Genomic DNA, 18,990 nt, shown 5'->3' with positions numbered 1-18,990 from the left:
TATATTTGGATTATTTATGTTAAATATATGCAAGTCTCCTCCTATATAGCTATCTGACTAACAGGACTAAAGTCTGACTAACAGAGATGACTGACTGATATTTTTAAAGATTTCTTATATACATTTTTGACATGCAAATAAATACCGTAAATATTGTATATTAATATAGACAGTAATTCCTGTACGATAAAATGTATACAGGTGCTTTCTTGACTCCACACCGACCTTACACCTCGAATAGTGTGTTTGCGTGCCCACTGCTCGACTGCCCGTTCTGGGAAGTGTGAGGTCAGGGTGGGGGAGTGTGTGCATATTTTAGCTTCCGAGGGAATAGAACTGTAATCCTTTCCAGTATTGGTGACAACATGCACTGCTATGGGCCACATGAGGCTACTTACTTAGTACATGCTGCTTATTCCCCTACGCAGGATAAGGTTGTTTTTTAATAAGTAGACCAAACGATTGAGTGAACACATTTTGTTTTAATTACAGCACACAAAATTAAAAACAAAGAATCAGGAAAAAAATGACATCTCAGTTAAAGGTGGTTTATTCAAAAACATTGTAGGTGTTAAACGAACAATTCGCTCAAATTTCAAAATGGACTTATCTCTGTTCCTTCTCTGTGGAGGGCAAAGGAAAACTGTACAGTACATGACATTTTGTCCACAAAGAAGACTTGGTTGCCTGCAAGGAGACTTGAATGCTTCATTAGTTCATAACTTCATTGTTAATAGTCTTATCTGTTGACATCTTGAATAGTGCAGAGGACCGTGAAAATTGCAATGTGCTGCTTCTGCTTGCACCGGGGATGCAAAAATGGGGAGGTCACAGAACAAGTTAAAAGATTAAATAAGTTGGCAGACAAGCCTCCTTGAACACCATGGTTGCTCTCTATATGAACCATAAAGAGAAATACGAGTAGTTGGTTGATGTAATTGTTGTGTCATGTGGTGATGTGACACATTATAAGCAATTAGTAAGACTTTGCAGAAGTGTGGGCGCTCAAAGGCAGGAAAAGCATTCATGGCCACATCATGGCTTTCATGGCAACGTCCACCAACTTGGCTAACCAGTTAACCTCTCCACTCCTACCCCCAGCCAAGCCAAGATGGAAGTATTGATGAGCGTTCCAGAAACTAGTGTTATTTTACAGGAAGAACATCTCTCATTCAGGAAACTGCATGACACGACTAACCCGATAAGGAGAGGCTGGAACACTTAAACTGTAATGCTAAATAATGCTTTAACCACTTAAACCCGATATCGTTCATTGACCGGGGTCCCCCAGGGGTCTATCCTTGGCCCCATGCCCCCCCCCCCCCCCATCTACACCAAATCTCTTTGCCGGAAATAGCTGATCTACAACCTCACGTGTCACGAGCTTGTAGATAAGCCCGCTTCAACAAATATTTGCCTACTTTCTATGAACGTTCACCTGTCATGACATGCCAAGGAACCGGGATGCTGGGGTTCATGTGGTTAATGGACACAGGGGCAGACAAATAGGCTGAGGTTCCGGCAGAGCCATCAAGTTAGTCATTTTATGAAGTTTCCAGAATGATAGATTTTATTTTTCAAAGCCAAGCTGAAGAGCATCAGGTTCATTCATCTACTGTAGTGGTTCTCAAGGAGGGCACATTTATTTAATAAATATTTATTTGACCAATTTCAATGATTTAAATGTAATATGTTAGCATTAACAGGGGCAATTGTTTCGGTGTACACCAGGGAGCCAAGTGAACCCTTCTTATTTCACCTGGACTCAAATGTCTGGTACAATATTATGCCCACAACATGAAAAGCAAGAAAACAAAGATGGGAACAGATTATTATTATTTTTTGCATTGGGAGGCACATCCCAAATGATTAGGACCGTTGTTATGGTAGTATATTGGAATGTTGTTCAGGCTTTATGCTAGTACGGTACATAGCATTCCTGTTTCAGCCATGCAAGTGAGTGGAGACAAACCGGGCCTAAATCTTTTAGCTCACTACCGTTCACTTAACTGTGTTTGCCAAGAAAGCAACAAACTGAAAATCAAAGTCATATTATTAATTACATATTTACTTTTGTTGTCGAGGGAGGGTGCATATCACAGTGTCAACCTCCTGCTTTTTTTTGTAGCAGACAAACTGCGGTATTGTTTTCTTTACAAAATATGCAGTATGTACAATGGCATTTACAAGTTACTATTTAATAATAATAAAAAAAGGCAAAACAATAAAAAAAAAGGGGAAAAAAACTAACTTTAAATAATATTATTCTTCAGTGCAAAAATGCTATTTAAAGTATAACAGACCCAAAATATAACAGCATAAAAACATGATTTATAAAATGTTTTGCCATCTGAAGGTAATAGAAGCATCAGCCTACAAGTGAGGCTGGAAATGGACCAGTTTTTTTATTATTGCTGTGTATTGTGGAAAGTATCTTGAGTATGAGATTCTAAAGCTTTGCTTTACCCTGAGGAACGAAAATACACAATTTGGGATGCAATTTATCGAACTGTTATAGATAATGCCTAAATAACTAAAGTGTTTTCTCTTACTTTGGGTAGGTACATAATAGGACTTATGTTTAAGGGTATAATGTACCCTATTTTTGACATAATAAGAGAGGAATGGAACTGGAATTGATTTGTGCGATGTGCATTTTGACACTCTACACAGCAAAATCCTCGGTGTTAATTTAACACTGAGACCAACAGAGTAGGCAGGCAGGGTGGTAAACTGGCTTACTGAGCAAATAACTATGTTGTGAGGTTGAAGATCGATAGATCATTTTTGCTATTTGTCAAACGGACAAGTATAGCCAATACAGCTTAAGTGGTTAAGAAAATGTTGTTTTTTTTACTAAATTTACACCAACACTGAGGATTCTACTGTGTGTAGAGTCAATCTGTATGTTTGTCTACAGGGCAGTTTGCTTTTGCTTGAGCATGCACACAGTGGCAGCCTAGAAATCTACATACAGTATTGCCTTTGCAATTACGTAGTGAAGACCCAATAGATATAATGTTAGAGAAGTCCATGCTGCGAGGCAACAAATACAATTCCAGCCAGGCAACTTGCAGCCACAACTCTATTTGAATTGGTTCCCAAACTAAGTCAAACTTGAGTCTTTCCCAGAAAGGACAATTAAGTGTACTGCAGCATATTTTTCCATGGGTAAAGCTGCCCCAGTATGATCAGTTAGGATCACCTTTTCACCAATTATTTTTTAAACTCTAATGGCACTTCTGAAATGTACCTGTTGGCGGTTTTAGCATCACTGGTTGTGTGACCAAACGTGTGGTTTTAACGGGGAGCCTTGGAACATCACAAATCTAACCCCAGATAAACATTAGAGGCCTCCTCCTTCCCTCCGGCTACTGAAGTGTATAGTAACTCAGACCAGAACCTCATAGAATCACAGTGGGCAGACTTGACATTCCCATTCAAATAATTTTTACTGTGACAAATCGCAAAGGGTCCATTTTTACTGGCATACAGTACACTGCAGAGACTTAAACATTGCTATTTAAACCTTAAAAGGAAGTATCTATGGTGTACAGTAGTGTTGAACCATGGACCTTTCAGACATACAGCATCTACAGTAAATGTACATACTGTATTTCATTGTATTAAGTCTATATCTATGAATCAAACATCCTTCATTGTAGGGGTGGGGTTTAACTCAAAGCATCAGTGAGATGAAGCTTTGAAGCATGCCATCTATCTCTCTCTTAAAATGTCAATATGCAAAAAAGAAAAGAAAAGAGAAAGAATAAAGTTCACGATTTTCTTCCTTCCAGTCAATAATGCTAAACAACTAAATATATACAATATACAACATAAAACCATTTGTGTACATGTGCAATATAGGGTCCTCATTTTTAAAATAAAAAGACATTTCATTCATCTAGAATTATTGTACTTATCAATACAATCTCTGAAGACAGTGAGGTTCATAAGGATGACACACTATACAGTACTCAAGTCCTGGGTGGCACAGTGGTCAGAGAGAGCTCCCTGTGACCGTTGGGTCACGGGTCAAATCCCTCGCTAGCAGGGGTGTGACAATTCACTCAGCTCACGATGCGATACACGATAATATTGGGTTCATGATTTCGATAGGATTCAATATTATAACAGTACTAGCCCATATACCCGGGGATGCACACAACCCCAACTAGGTCTGTAGCTTAACGTTGGTGGAATCTGAGTTGACGCTGCAATGTGCTTTTATTTTGAAAGGTGCAAACTTGTATGGTTAGCGACAGGAAGTAGTTCCAGCGGATATGCTGCTAGGTTGTTGTTAAGTGATGTTCGTTTGCTTGACTATAGGCTCTGTGCATTAACTGTAGTCCCGGTTTCCAGAAGGTGGTATTTCCGCTTAATTGGCACGGCAGCAAAGTTAAACCGGAAGCACATCTGCTGCCGTGCCAATCTAGCAACACTACAGGAAATTGAACTGGAAAAGGTTATATACCACCTCAGAGAAACCGGGACTATAGTTCTGCACAGAGCCTGTAGTGTTAGACCGCAATAAACATGTTAAACTACAGTGTGTATATTTGAGATTATATTGATATTTGTATGAAAAGCTATTGACTAGCTGCTATGGTGGATTAACAATACTAGAAGTTGTGTCAAAGGCAAGTCTGTGTACGACACACGGACACGGATAACAATGACGTTTTACGCTGTGTGCCGTCACGTATTTATAGCACAACATTTCGTGGCATGATATTTCGTCCCACCCCTACACGCTAGCCTAACAGATGCTCTGTGTGCAGTTGAAATAATCTGTCATTTTCTCCCATTCAGTGTCTCATCTAACAAATCTCAAATGTCAAATGTGAAGCAGACAGAGAGAGAGAGACAGAGACATGACAAATGTCAAGCAAATGCTGCCAATGTTGAGAAAAAAATAAAAATAAAAATCACCTTTCGTCATGAACATCAGTCTTTCTAGACATCATCATCCATTCATCTACCCGTCCATCCACCTCAGGCTTCAACTCAGCAGTGAGTTTGTGCATACATACTCTGCATACGTACGTACAATACATACTGTACACACACAGGGTCAATAGTGTAAGTATTGGGACAATGCATTTCAGTTTGTATTTTTTGTTGTTGCCGTTGACATTATGCTAATGTTACTTGTAATATGGAAGGCATTTAATGTCCTAAAGACTGTGTTGTAGTAGATGTGCAAACAGCAAAAAGGGACAAACATTAACTCATAATATCCCAGTACTTCCTGTCACTGACTGTGCATTTTAAAACGCAACACCACCCTGCCTCTGTGGCGCTACAATCATTGCACTCCCACGAATGTACAAAACATAGTTTTGTCTTATGGTAGTGATTACAAATGACATTAAAAACATTTCTCTGTTCATTCCACTTTTTCTTTTTTTTCTTTTGTATTCAGTAAACTGTTTAGTTTAGTATAGGTCTTTGTAGGTTATTTATTTACACTGTATTTCAGTCTTGTACTGTATATCTGATATCTGTATACGTGGGTGGCTGTGTGTAGTTTTGTGCCCTATGTTCTCGTGTATGTCACTCCTGTGTAAGTGTCTGTTTTGTGTGCCTATCTAGTCCCTTTCATGTGTGTGTGTGTCCTTGTCAGGTATCCCTCATGTTACGTGTGTGTGTGTATGGATGACAGTCTTCTACACGCGTGTCACATTGAAGCATTGTTGTGACGTGCTGTTGACCAAGCTGCTCTAGCGTTTGAATACTGTTCATATCAGCTGTGTGTATGTGTTTCCCTCCAGCATGTATACGCACGTGTGTGTGTGTGTGTGTGTGTGTGTGTGTGTGTGTGTGTGTGTGTGTGTGTGTGTGTGTGTGTGTGTGTGTGTGTGTGTGTGTGTGTGTGTGTGTGTGTGCGCGCGTCTAGGAGTGCTGTGACATCCCATTGACCAGGCTCCTCAGCTGTTTGACCACCGTCTCGATCAGCTTCTGTTTGTCCCTGTCGTTTTTCCTGAACTGAGAGAAGATGTTGTTCTTCTTACTTGTGTCCTTCATTCTGGAGGAGGACAGGAAAGGTGGGAGGCAGGAAGACAGAGAGACGGTGAGAGGACGGGGGGAGAGAGGACGATGAGAGGTTAAGAGTGAAACGTCTGTCATCTTGAGGCATATGGAATAATAAAATATGGACTTTTATTTTTGAGTGCAACCCTTCATGTTTTTATTTATTGAAGAGTTCAAGAGTGAGAATGTGTGTTTATTGTTTGGTGGTAAAAGGGCAACTTTGCTCATTTTTAACCTAAGCGCTTCTCATTTTGTGTCTCGAGAATTTACTCTCTCTAGGCATGGGAAAAACTCTGCTAGCCTACATCAGATGATGCATTTGACATAGACAATACGGGAAACAAAATCGGTCAAACAACTAACTAACAACTTTGAGATAAGAGACACGATCACATACACGCACATACACACACATACACAACTAGAGGAAGCGTCACCTACCCTCTGTAGACTCTGTAGCAGTTAGAATGCAGGGAAGAAAGAAATAATGAAGAAAGAAGCGATAGCATGGGTGAATTTTAACAAAGCAGAAGAGCAGCATAGAGAAGATAAGAGACATCGCAGACATACCAGTGTAACAGTAGTGAATTTAATGACTGATCTATTATTATTATTAGATTTTGAGGATGTAATGTCTTGCTGTGTCCAAACGTGAGCTGCTCACCATACATCCCCAACACAGCCATTAGGGAATATCTGTTCACGCCCTTGAATCCATCCAAATGTATGAGTACTGTTGTACCTGTTGTACTGCAGTATAACTAACAGGAGTTGTACTCACTTCTCCAGCAGAGCCAGGGCGGTGGCAGGGTTCACCCTCAAGTATTTGGAGGTGGGTTGACCGTAGTCTGCCAGGTAGGTCGACCAGTCCCACACCATGAACAGGTCCAGGAGCTGGAATGCACGCATGCACACACACACACACACACACAGGCTTGCATTACTATACAGTACTTGCGAGGAGGACAGTGATTTTATGATGCAATTTCTTGGTGCACAACACCAGCGTCCAACTAAGTATGAATCAGGCATAATTCCAATTAAGTTATTAATTATATTAATGCCCCCATCCTGTGGCCGCGTTTTGAGCTGGTTAGATCTGCTCCTTTTATCTGCGACTGCAATTTTTTTATTTGAATCCTGAAAAGTAACAGTTTTGGACATGTTTCCACCCGACAGAGCAACTATACCTATACTTGGTCCGCTCCTTTTTCTACACCAAACGTTGTTGCCGAAAATAGTGAATCTACAAGATATGCGTCACAATGCGTTTTCATCTATGAGAAATACGGCATTTCACAAAGGAACACACTATTTTATATTTTGTCGCATTACATCGTGTCGCGCAAAAGTCACGCAAATAGCAGATCTACAAGCTCACATCATATCTAAATGCAACGCGTAGTGAGGTTGTATATCTTCTATTTTTGCCAAATGTTTGCCCCCAGAACATGGACGCTAGGGTTCATGTGGTTCATGTGTGAGGAATGGAAAGAGGGTAAGAAAGAGGGAGAGAGTCAAGAGGAGGTGGAGGTGTGTGTGTATATGGGATGGGGGTGGCAATTAGTGTAAAGTGTAAAATGCAGTGAGATCCCCACGACCCCTGGCTAACCTAATGGAGATTATCCCCGACACACACACACACACTTAGTGTATGCTAATGTGACTGGGTGAAACAGCTGGGTGTGTGGATCGTGTTGAGAGGCAGTGAAAGAACAGCTTAGTGCTAATACCATTATTCAGCTGATTGAGAGAGAGAGAGAGAGAGACTTAAGACTAATGCCATTATTCACACCTGGTGCCAACTGAAAGGGCCATTACAGGGATGCAGTGAAGGGGAAAACTGCTGAAATTCCCTCTCCCCAACTTTGGAACACACACACATGGATAATTACACTGGCAAATACTGATAGAGAAATGAGGAGTGTACAATAGATACACACAGTTTACTGCGGGGTGGTAGAGTAGTCCAATGGTTCTCAAACATTTCAATTTCAAGAACCCCCCCTTAACTCTGACAGTATACGGCTCCATTTGGTTCCATTTGTATACTGTCAGAGTTACAGACTTGTAAGGGTCCATTTAGACCCCCCTAAAGATACAGAGACAGTCCCACTTTGAGAACCACTGGATTAGTCTACTATACCAGCCATTTGGACAGAAAACCAGTCATCATTCAAGGGTCACTGCTCTTACAAGAAAGCCTATTTGGTTTGTAAAATAGTGCAAAGGGCTAATGGATATCTGAACAATGCTACCCTGTTCCCAAGTCAATAGAAAAGAATACAAGCCACACCTCCCTGTCAACAATTTTTAAAACATCTCTGTATCCCCAGAAGTATGGCTGAACAAAATGTTAAAAAAGTTGACATGTTTTAGCTTTTTGTGACTTTTGTGACATGTATTGTAATATACTTTATATTTTTTAAAGCCTACACAATTTCACAGGATAAATGCAGCTATAACTCCCAAAGAATATACAGTATGACTCTAGCAATGATTAGGGTCATTTTAGGGGACACCTGATGCGTTAATGAAGTTATTAACCACTTGAGCCGCAGCATCCCAATTCTGGGGGGAACATGTGCCAAAAGTAGCCGATATACAAGCTCACAACGCGTGTAGATCGGCTACTTTTGGTGAAGAGATTTGGTGTAGACGGAAAAAAGCTATCGAAGTACAGTTGTAACTCAAGTCCGTTTCTCTAAGACTATATAGTCTTCTTCTTCTTCTAATTATTATTATTATTATTATTATTATTATTAATCTTCACCTATAATGACAAGCCCAAAATGGGGTTAAACAGCAGGTTAAAAGTGCTCGATTTTGAACAGGCGAGACCAAACACATTGAAGATAATAGTCTAGACCAGAGAATGTAATCTCAGAGGATTCTTTCAGACAAGCACGGTCATGCTATCACAATGACACAGTAGTAAACACAACCATAATGCAAGACAAAACACAGTGATGTTTAGCTATTCTGATACAGACAGAGCGAGATGTGTGCCTGTGCGTGTGTGTTTGTGTGTGTGTGTGTGTGTGTGTGAGAAAGAGAGCGAGAGGGGTGCGTGCGCTAGACAGCTGCCGAGGTGTAGGAATGAGTTAGGTGTGTTGGGTGTGTGTTTACATTTCCCAACAGCGAGGTGTCCATTAAATCATCGCCAGGTTATGCTCTATTGTGAAAGTGGAAGGTATCGCCTTCTGCTTCTAGACAATAACACGGGGGCGGCATTGTGAAACTCTACACGCTCCTCTCGTGTTCCCATTCCCTTTTATTGCCTCCTGACACTTCACTTTGAACGTCCCGCTTCTGTTCTATTGTCGCCCATTGACCTGTATTGTCGCGGGGCATAAAAAAAACTAGTACTCTTGGGAGGCTTGGCTATTGAACCGCTCTTCCATTGATTCTCGTTTACTATGAAGTAGTTAGCGGGAACTTAAGCATCCTTTTCTAAGGGCCAGGAATGGTGAGCTAGAAAAGAAAAAACAACAACTTCTCTTCTTCTCTCCTCCCTCCCTCATGCCTCTCCTCTCCTCGGGAGCGACTTAACATAAAGCTATTAGGTCCTAACCTCTGACCTACGGACACAAGGCGGGCTGAGGTTGGCCTGAGTTTAAGTCTCGCCTGTGGACGTATTTACTCTCTTTCAATTACCAGAGAGGGAAGAAAAGTAAATACATAAAGAGATGCACTCTGCCGCTTTCAGTCATTATGCACTCTCCAGTGAACTGGAAGAGATAATTACTCTCCTGTGCACGTATATCACGTATATTTGTGCTATGGGACAAATATTCGTTGGCAGGATACACACTCGTCCCACACAAGCAATGTGTGAACCAAGGTCAATTTGGACTTTACTTGTGAGCCATGTTAGGATCAACATAGCTTTCTAAACCCCACAATACTTTGTTGATCGGAGTCCCCCAGTCGACGTACAGTATATACTAGGGCCCCTCCTTTTTTCCCTCTACGACAAATCTCTTTGCCAAAAATAGCCAATCTACAAGCTCACTTGTAGCTTGTAGATTGTAGATCTGCTATCTGCTTGCAGTGTGCTGTCTGCTTGTAGATAGCGTCCCTATTCTTCCCCAGAATAGGGACGCTGGGGTTCATGTGGTTAAAAGACCAAACTGGTGGTCTTGCATGTTTATTCCACTGACTGTTACTGATGGTATAATTGTCATTGCCGTCACCATTTCCCAATAATAACCTTATAATCCATTAATGTCACTGCTGTAGGAAAATCAACATGCAGAGATTTTAAACTTCCTTGAGATAGGCCATTCAACACATTGAATTTGTCAATTTGTTGTCAAAGTTACATCATTGTTGGGGCGTTGATGCCGCGTTCAACTCCCGAGCCCGGCGGCGGATTTGCTGCATGTCACTCCCCAACTCTCCCGTTTCCCGTCTCTCTCCACTATTGAAATAATAGAACCCCCCCCCCCCCAAAAAAAAACGTCATTGCTACATTTTAATGCATTCCAAAGTGTAGATTGAGTAGAAACGTGTCGAAAATATTGAAAATTCAAACGTCCACAAAATATTATAAACCACACAATTATGTTTAGCTGTACTTTACCTGTAATAGTTCAGGTAAACGTAAGTTCGGTAGAGTCTTAACCCTGTAAATCCCAAGTATATAAAAAAAAAAGAGCAAAACAAACGCAACATGTGAAAATAAAGCTGTTAACAGGGAAACGGTCTATGTTTATGTACAGTATAAAGCTGAAGCTGTGAAGAGACGACAACAGAACAGATATGAGGAGAGCTACAGTATCACATTCCTCCTCTACATCACTGTTTGTTGCTCTTTCTATTCCATCTTCCATCTACCTTTCCACACATCTTCTACAGTACGTCACACACACTAAACCAGGACTAAACAAGTTTTCCATAGAAGGAAGCCATTGCTTTTTTTGTTCTAACAAGACTGTCTTTCTCCCTCTCAGACAAACACAAACACTGCATCTATCTATATAGCTCTCTCTGTCTATCTCTTGTCCCCTTTTGCTCTGTTCCACATTCCTACAGTGCCCTTATCCAAAGTGCTCTACAATGTGTGTTACAGTCATACAGTGGTGGGAAGTAACTAAGTGCTTTTACTCCACTACAATTATTTGAAAACTTTAGTTACTATTTACTTTGTAGATTTGGATTATTATTACAAAACACTCATTACCCACTTCAGCCCTATATACATTTCGACCATTTGAAATTTTCGAAAGATTTTTTATACATTTGAAAACTTGAGAAATGGAACATTCTGCATAATCAATACTTTCTAATTTTGGTACTTCAGTAATTCTTTATACCAATACTTTTGTACTTTTACTCAAGTAAATTTAGAATTCCTGACTTTGACTTGTAACAGAGTATTTCTACATTGCAGTATTGATACTTTAGCGTACTGTACCACCACCCTCATCGGGAGCAGTTAGGGGCTCAGTAGCATCTTGCTCAAGGACACTTCAAACTCGAGGCCAGTCGGAGCCGGGAATCAAACCGGGAACCTTTCACCTCGGCCACTCTACCTCCTGAGCCAGAGCAGTTCCTCCCTTCCTTCTTTTCATCTCTACTGTACCCTTACCCCCAGTGAACCTGAACGGACCGACGGGTCCAGCACAGGGGTCAGCAGGGTCATCTGACCTATATGAGACACTGTTAGATAAAACGGGTCTACCAGTGTGGCACGCTAACCCATATAATGATGTGTTATATAAGCTACTGTATATTGTTCTAGGCTAATCGTTCCGTGCGCGAACTAACATCTAAACAACTTGAACCCTAGCGTCCCTCTTCTGGTTATGTCATAGGTGTAAATTGGTGGACATTCTGCAGAAAGAAGAAGAAAAAAATACCCACAAAAATGCCCACAACGCATCGAAATGCAAGGCGTTGTGAGCATGTAGATCGACTAGATTCACCAAAGAGATTTGGTGTAGACGGATAAAAGGCGGGGGACCAAGTAGAGGCCCATGGGGGGACCACAGTCAACTAAGCACTGTATATAGGACTAAAAAAGGCATTCCATCAGGGTGAATGTGCAAGCAATTTTATTTGAGAATTAATTGACTAATGTTATTTTCTCATCTGCACTCTTTGGCTCACTCTTTCGTTTGACTCTTTGGCATGATTGATTTGGTATGAACGTTGCCTGGCTGAAAAGGGAAGTGCAGTTATTTGTCGCAGCTATGGAAACTGATACTGAATAAAATGAATATCATGCTGCAATTATGATAGACATTAGACAAGACATTTTGTCTCTGTCGGTTGGAAACCTCATATGTCCAAAACTGTGACTTTCCAGGATTCAAATTCAAAAATATCAAAAATAGCAGATCGACCATCGACTTGCAGATCTGCTATTTCTGCTGTAGTATGATCAAGTAAGGCGTTAATTTATGAAAAAACACAAAAGTTAGATGGAGAGAGGTTTCTGCCCGACAGCAACGATATCATGCTGAAATTATGATAGACAAGACATTTACAAATTGGATTGGAAACTAATTCAAGTAGCTACACATTTCACTTCTACCACCTTCATTCATTGTTCATAAAAAAAAGAGGTGCAAGGAGGGGGGCAACTCGCTTTTAAAATGCTCCAATTTTAATCACAGCAGCAACAGAACTGTTTACTTTTTATTTTCCTTTCTGTTATTTTATTGTGTTGTGTTTTTAATTGTGATGTGGCTCTTCCTGGGTCTGAAATAAAGATTGAATTTAAAGATGCACAATATTGAAATTTGACCGATATCCGATAATATGCAGGGTCAAATTGTCCGATACCGATATATTACATTATTATATATCGTCAGTGTCCGGGATGAACCAGCTAACTCCATTTTCAGCTTTTTTTTTTTTTTTTCATAACTCAACGCTATTGAACACCCTTTACGTCTGTGTAAAAAATCCAAACATTTGAACCAATGAAAAGTATTAAAAAGCGCCTCTGACGAAAACTCCCAACTCCATTGGATCCTCAAACTGTACGTCAAAAACAAACAACTCCCCCCTCTCCTCTCCAATGCTGCTTTTTCACAGCATGAGTAAAGCGCGTTGCGCAGTGAGCCAGGAGGAGGATCACGTAAACAAACTCCCCGTAGTCTGTTAAAACTATGCAGTGTACCTGTTTATCAAACTTAGCACTGACGCTAATGTTATGAAAACAAGTAATTATATTTCTAAAATCTATGAAGTGTTTAATGAGGAGAGCAATGTGACAAGAAGAAAGGCGTTCATAGCATTTCTGTCGCGCTGAAACCTCTCCCTCAGCAGCGAGTGGAGCTATTGTTTGGACAACAACTCCATTTCAGCTTGATTTCTGCTCGTCTGAAACTACTATCTCCACTAGCGCTGAGTAAAGTGTTGATTTACCCACGATTTGGGTAAAGTGTTGATAATATAATGACACATGCAAGTATCTGACAATATATAAAGTCACTATACCAACTTTGATGAGGCAGTATTGATTTGTTTTAAAAATATAAGGTTTTCTTCATTTCCTGAAAAACTTATATTTTGTTTTCTCGTTTCCTGAACAATGAGCGTTTTGGAGTTAGCGGTTTCAGGCTGGACAGCAGAGATATTATATTGAGCTCATTGCTGATCTTTTTTTTTTCTTCATTTGCAACAATATCAGTGAAATATTGGTCAATACCGGTGAAATATTGGTCAATTTCGGTGAAATATCTGTGAAATATCTGTGAAAGATCGGTGAAAGAATATCGGTCAATCAGAATTATTTTGACATGGTTCGATACCGATATTGCATTTTTAATGAAATATCGGCCAATATCGATATGCTACCGATAATATCGTGCATCACTAATTGAATTGTTGCATGATTCTGCGGTTTTGCAGTTTGGCTCAGCACCAAAGCCGTAGTTTTTTCTTTGAATATAAAGAAAGAAGTGACACTACGCTACATTTTTAATTAGGCTACAGGTGAATAGATCACTTCCAAATGCTATACATCCAGTTTTTTAAACATTAGCTTAAGTTCATTATTCAATGTTTCTTTGGCGTCAGGCAGAAACCTCTTAATTACATATTTTAAGCGTCACACAAAATGCATCAAAAGTAGCAGATCCACAAGCTTGAAACTCGGCATGAAGCGACGCGTTTCGAGCTTGTCGATCTGCTACTTTTGCTATCTTTGATGACTGAAGTAAGTTGCAATACTTCAAATAGGATTCAAAATTAATGTTCTGCTATCGCTTACTTAAGTGAGTTAAGAGACTTACAGGTAAAGTAAAACAGGGATTCCATTTCTCCCCCCCCGCCACCCCCGCCGAATGGAGGCCATATCCTTTTTGGAAAAGGAAACTCTTGGATGAACTCCATGTAACCTAAACCTGTTGATGCCTCCACAACCTCTTTCTACCCAAGGCTAAGATTAACAGGTCAAATAGCAGTAAATAGAACCTGTGTAGGGATTTTCTCTCACTCTCTCAACAGAGCATTGTCAAATCAATTGTGATAACAAACGTCACAGGAAAACAAGCCCTACAGCTGCACAAAAAAGAAAAGAAAAATAACTCTAGATTCCACAGAGTAACAAGGGCTGCTATTTGACTAGCGGTCACTGACTGACCAAAAAAATTATATATTTTTTGGGCTTGCATGTACAGTCTATCGTCGTTGTCAGACAAAAACCTTCTATCTCCATATTTTAACATTTAATTATTTTTCTAAATGAATGCCCTACTTTGTTGTTCAAAAGTACAAAAAAAGTTAATGTTGTCATACAACACTAACGGCTATTTTTTTTTACTATTTTGAAAGTGAAAGTGTTTGTCTGTGGGTTTTATAAATATTTCGTCAATGAAAATGATTAACTTGAGCTTGTGACTAAATTTCCATTTCTGAAAAGTTCAAAATTTTATTGTATTTCTTTTTTAACATACAAGGTTTCCACCCTAGACAGCGACGATATCTATGGAACATACTGGACTAAATACTGTGAGTGTGGGTCACCTCTACATGAACCTGGGCCTGTGGATTCCGGGCCGTGCCTCTACCTCAGGGTCAGATTAACGGGTCAGTATACAGACAGGCTACATTATGAACTTAAAACCCACAGCAACACTTCACATACCACTCCCATCCACTGCACAGACTCACAATGCCTGTGCCTGTGTGTGTGTGTGTGTGTGTGTGTGTGTGTGTGTGTGTGTGTGTGTGTGTGTGTGTTTGTGTGTGTGTGCGTTATGTGTATGCACATGCGAAGCGGGGAAGAGATTTGCAATTTGATGGGCGCGTAAGTAAAGGAGCCAATAATAGCACACACCCACTCTTAAACACACCTTATTAGAGGCTATTATGCAGAACTTTGGGTGCAGGTGAACTTTAGGACAGGGGGATAAAAAGGTGAACACGCCCGGGAGGGCCAAATAATAAAGTGGAGACTGGTGAAGAGATAGAGCTATTAAAATACACAAGAATGTGACGCAGGATAGGGAGTGAAATACATAAATTAAGACAGGCGAGACGACGTTTTTAATGAAAGAAAAGTGGTCATTCCTCGGGGCTTCGAAGAACAATGCGGATGAGAGGCGGAGCGGGTCAAATAAAAAGGGCGGGAAAGAGGTGAATGTACCAGGGGAGCAAAAGGAGAGAGTACAACAGCTCAAAGGTATGATGGAGATGACTTATTGATCGACAGAAAATGTATTAAATTAAAGTAGTTGAATGATCGGTTTAGTTAGGCCTCATACAGTATAAATGAATCGTAGTATTTAATACGATGAATTCTATCCGGGAACGCATCTGTGTCATTTTAGATTTCTTTGGCTATTCAAAAATAGCAGATATACAAGCTCATAGCGCGACGCCGAGTGCCGCGCTATGAGCTTGTAGATCTGCTATTTTTGAAAAAATCGTTAAAAATTGTGCAAATCTTTGAATATATATATTTTGTAAAATATTTTGTTCCAGGGAGCTCCAGAAGCAAAGATTTGAGTAAAAACAAATACGTTTAAAAAATATAGACGTATCCAAAGATATGCACAAATGTTCAAGAGTGCAGCGCTATGAGCTTGTATATCCGCTATTTTTGAATAGCCAAAATATAAAACAATGGTTACAGCTCAACAGAGATGCGTTCCGGGATTGAATGGGTTAAAGCAGAATGTATTGCCTAACAGGGAGAAATAAACATCCAAGGTAAGAGAGAGGAAGAGAGAGAGGAGAGAGGGGGCAGGCATGGCATGTCATGTCCGGGGTAGAGGTTTACCTGTCGCAGGTCGATGAAGGCCAGCTGTAACGTGTCTCCTTGGAAACCGGGGACCGGCTCTGAGCTGGCAAACACTGAGGAAATTAAAACAACAAGCGTTGCGTTAGAACTTAGAAGTCATTTCCACCTTTCTGTTAACTGAGTCACAAGAAGTCACAAGAAGCCAGAATGGGGCGAAGCAGTGCACCTGTTACCACTGGCTCCCTACAACGAAAACAAGCATGTCGGTCCAAAACAGTGACTTTTCAGGATTCAAATGCAAAAATAGCAAAAGTAGCAGTCCGACAAGCTCGAAACGAGTCGTTTTGCGCCGCGTTTCGAGCTTGTGGATGTTGTGATTTCGGTTGACCAACCATTTGGTCCCTAAAGAGTCTCCCTCTAACTAAGGGTGGTGAGTGATGTTTCAATTGAGTCCCGTGCGACGAGAACATGATGACACGACAAGCTCTGAAGTTTAATACACACATACACACACAGAAATATATACAGTATTGGACAGTGGGACACATGGCGTGACCAAAAGACATGGAACAAGGACAAGAACAGTATGGATAGGAATAGAACATGCATCTCGTATCATTGTGCACAGACATCAGTCTCACTGATAAAGTATGGTCATCGTATCACAGGGTATCTTATGCTTACAGAGATGAGTGATTCACCACATGTGTGTATTGGGTCAATCAGATAAAGATCATAATTCATAACAGTGGATCTGCTACTTTTTTTTATAATTTTTATCCCACGATTTTGTAACCCATATTTTTTCACCCAGTGCCAATTGCCTATGTAATCCTGGGCGCTACTCTCCCTCTGCCAGCCTAGGGAGAGCCCAAGCTGAAGCTCATGCCTCCTTCAATGCATGAGGAGCAAGCAGGCCGCTTCTTATCACCCGACAGGGGGGAGGTTCCCTGGTTAGACGTAGCGCGTGGAAGGAACACGTTATTCCAACCAGTTCCTTTCCCCTCCATCAGGCGCCCTGGCTGACCAGGGGGAGGCAGTATAGTGACCAGGATTACTGCATGTTTTTGTGAGGGTATTAACTACCCTAGGAGACACGGGGAGAACATGCAAACTCCACACAGAAAGGCCCTTTCACCAACCCCATCTAGGGTATGGGCACTGATGACGCGGAGGAGAGAACACGCCCCCAGCGCCCACAGCGTCCCCGGCGGGAATTGAACCCAGGACCTTCTAGCTGTGAGGCGACAGCGCTACCGACTGCGCCACCGTGGATCTGCTACTTTTGATGCTTTTGTGGGACGCCGTAGTATAATCAAGTAGGGCTTTAATTTATGAAAAAACACAAAAAGTTATGAATATGGAGACAAGAGGTTTCTGCCCGACAACAACGATGTAGGCGGCTGCACAGCGGCACCAGTCGTGCCAAAACGCTGTCATTTAACAGTCAGCGTGGCTTAACCACTTAAGTCCTATAATTATACTTTGTCGTATGACAAATGGCAAAAATTAAATGATCTACCGATCACCTCCTGACGAACTGAGTCGCTATAAACACAATGTTAAAAGCATTCTCAGGGCTCCATTTGGAATATGGAAAAGTACGCGAGTCTTTTTTTGCCAGTTCCAGTGACGCGTTGTGAGTCAACATTGAGACATTGGGCCAACATTGGGACACCGGGTCAAAAGTTAAAATTGGGTAAGGTTAAGATGATGTTTTCGATGTTACCATTTTTCATCAGATATCGAGAGATCAGGTTAGTTGACCTGGAATTCCTTTTTCCCTCTACACCAAATCTCTTCACCGACAATAGCCCAACTGATATTTTTTGCAGAACGTTTGCGTATTATGACATGCCCAGAATAGGGACGCGAGGGTTGAAGTGGTTAAAGTTTGCCGGTAAGCAATATTATAACCACAGAAAATATGAACCTGTAGAACAACTGGGGGTCATGATTATCATAAAACCAAACGTGTGTGTTGACCACGAAAACCTCAATCTATTGTTTTGAGCCATGCCTTTCACAGTAACGGCTACCAATGCCATGGAAAGCCAATGGATTCCCTGAAGTCATAAGCAACAGTGAAAGGATAAGATGACAGACCCTGGCGCTTTGCAGGAATTCACTAGTGTCGATATCACAATGGAAGCCAGTAGAACAGAAAAGGACACATGATATTGCCTTGTTGTGACATTCGTGTTGTTCCCTCGAACACTGAACTCCGCACTGAACTTTGGCTGACCCAGGCACACACGCAGCTGCAGATGTGCACACACGTGCACACACACAATATATGGCTTCTGCCTGAGTGCATGCACCATCTCCCTTTCACTTTAATCTAATACATTGCAGGGTGATATAGACAGCAGAACACAGCATGGTGGTGTACAGTCAAGCACAACCTGTTAAGATTTCACTGTCCCAGCTCCCAGGATACGATATCAGCTGGTTCGGGTTTTCATTCGATATCCGTCCAATCACAAACACATCCCTCTAATACTAATACTAATTGTTCTTACGTTGGAAATGACCCAATCAAGTCCAACCCTTGAGGTACAGTATGAACCTGGAGATCTCCTAGAACAGTGGTTCTCAAAGTGGGTTCTGTGGTTCTCAAAGTGGGACTCTGTGGGTTCCTTTAGGGGGGTCTAAATTGACCCTTAGAAGTCTGTAACTCTGACTGTGTACAAATGGAACCAAATGGACCCTAACGGGTCCATTTGTACACTGTCAGAGCTAAGGGGAGACCTTGA

The 18,990-nt window shown here is 41.0% G+C and overlaps 1 protein-coding gene across 2 annotated transcripts in view; it reads right to left on the bottom strand.

The window, feature by feature from the left end:
* Positions 1–462: 462 nt before the first annotated feature.
* The window catches only part of exoc6 (exocyst complex component 6), an 88,043-nt gene continuing 69,515 nt past the window's right edge, over positions 463–18,990 (bottom strand). For both annotated transcript variants that reach the window (XM_080455009.1, XM_080455010.1), the window contains 3 exons: positions 16,274–16,347; positions 6,815–6,927; positions 463–6,028 (listed from right to left, as the gene is read on the bottom strand). In XM_080455009.1, the coding sequence (XP_080311135.1) occupies positions 5,896–6,028; positions 6,815–6,927; positions 16,274–16,347 (320 nt within the window). In that variant the 3' untranslated portion in view covers positions 463–5,895. The remainder of the gene's footprint in view (positions 6,029–6,814; positions 6,928–16,273; positions 16,348–18,990) is intronic.

The sequence above is a fragment of the Gymnoscopelus braueri genome (assembly GCF_963280865.1).
Source record: "Gymnoscopelus braueri genome assembly, chromosome: 17".
Classification (NCBI taxonomy): Eukaryota; Metazoa; Chordata; class Actinopteri; order Myctophiformes; family Myctophidae; genus Gymnoscopelus; species Gymnoscopelus braueri.
The sequence above is the reverse complement of the archived record's forward strand: the minus strand, read 5'-3'. Positions and strand labels throughout refer to the sequence as shown.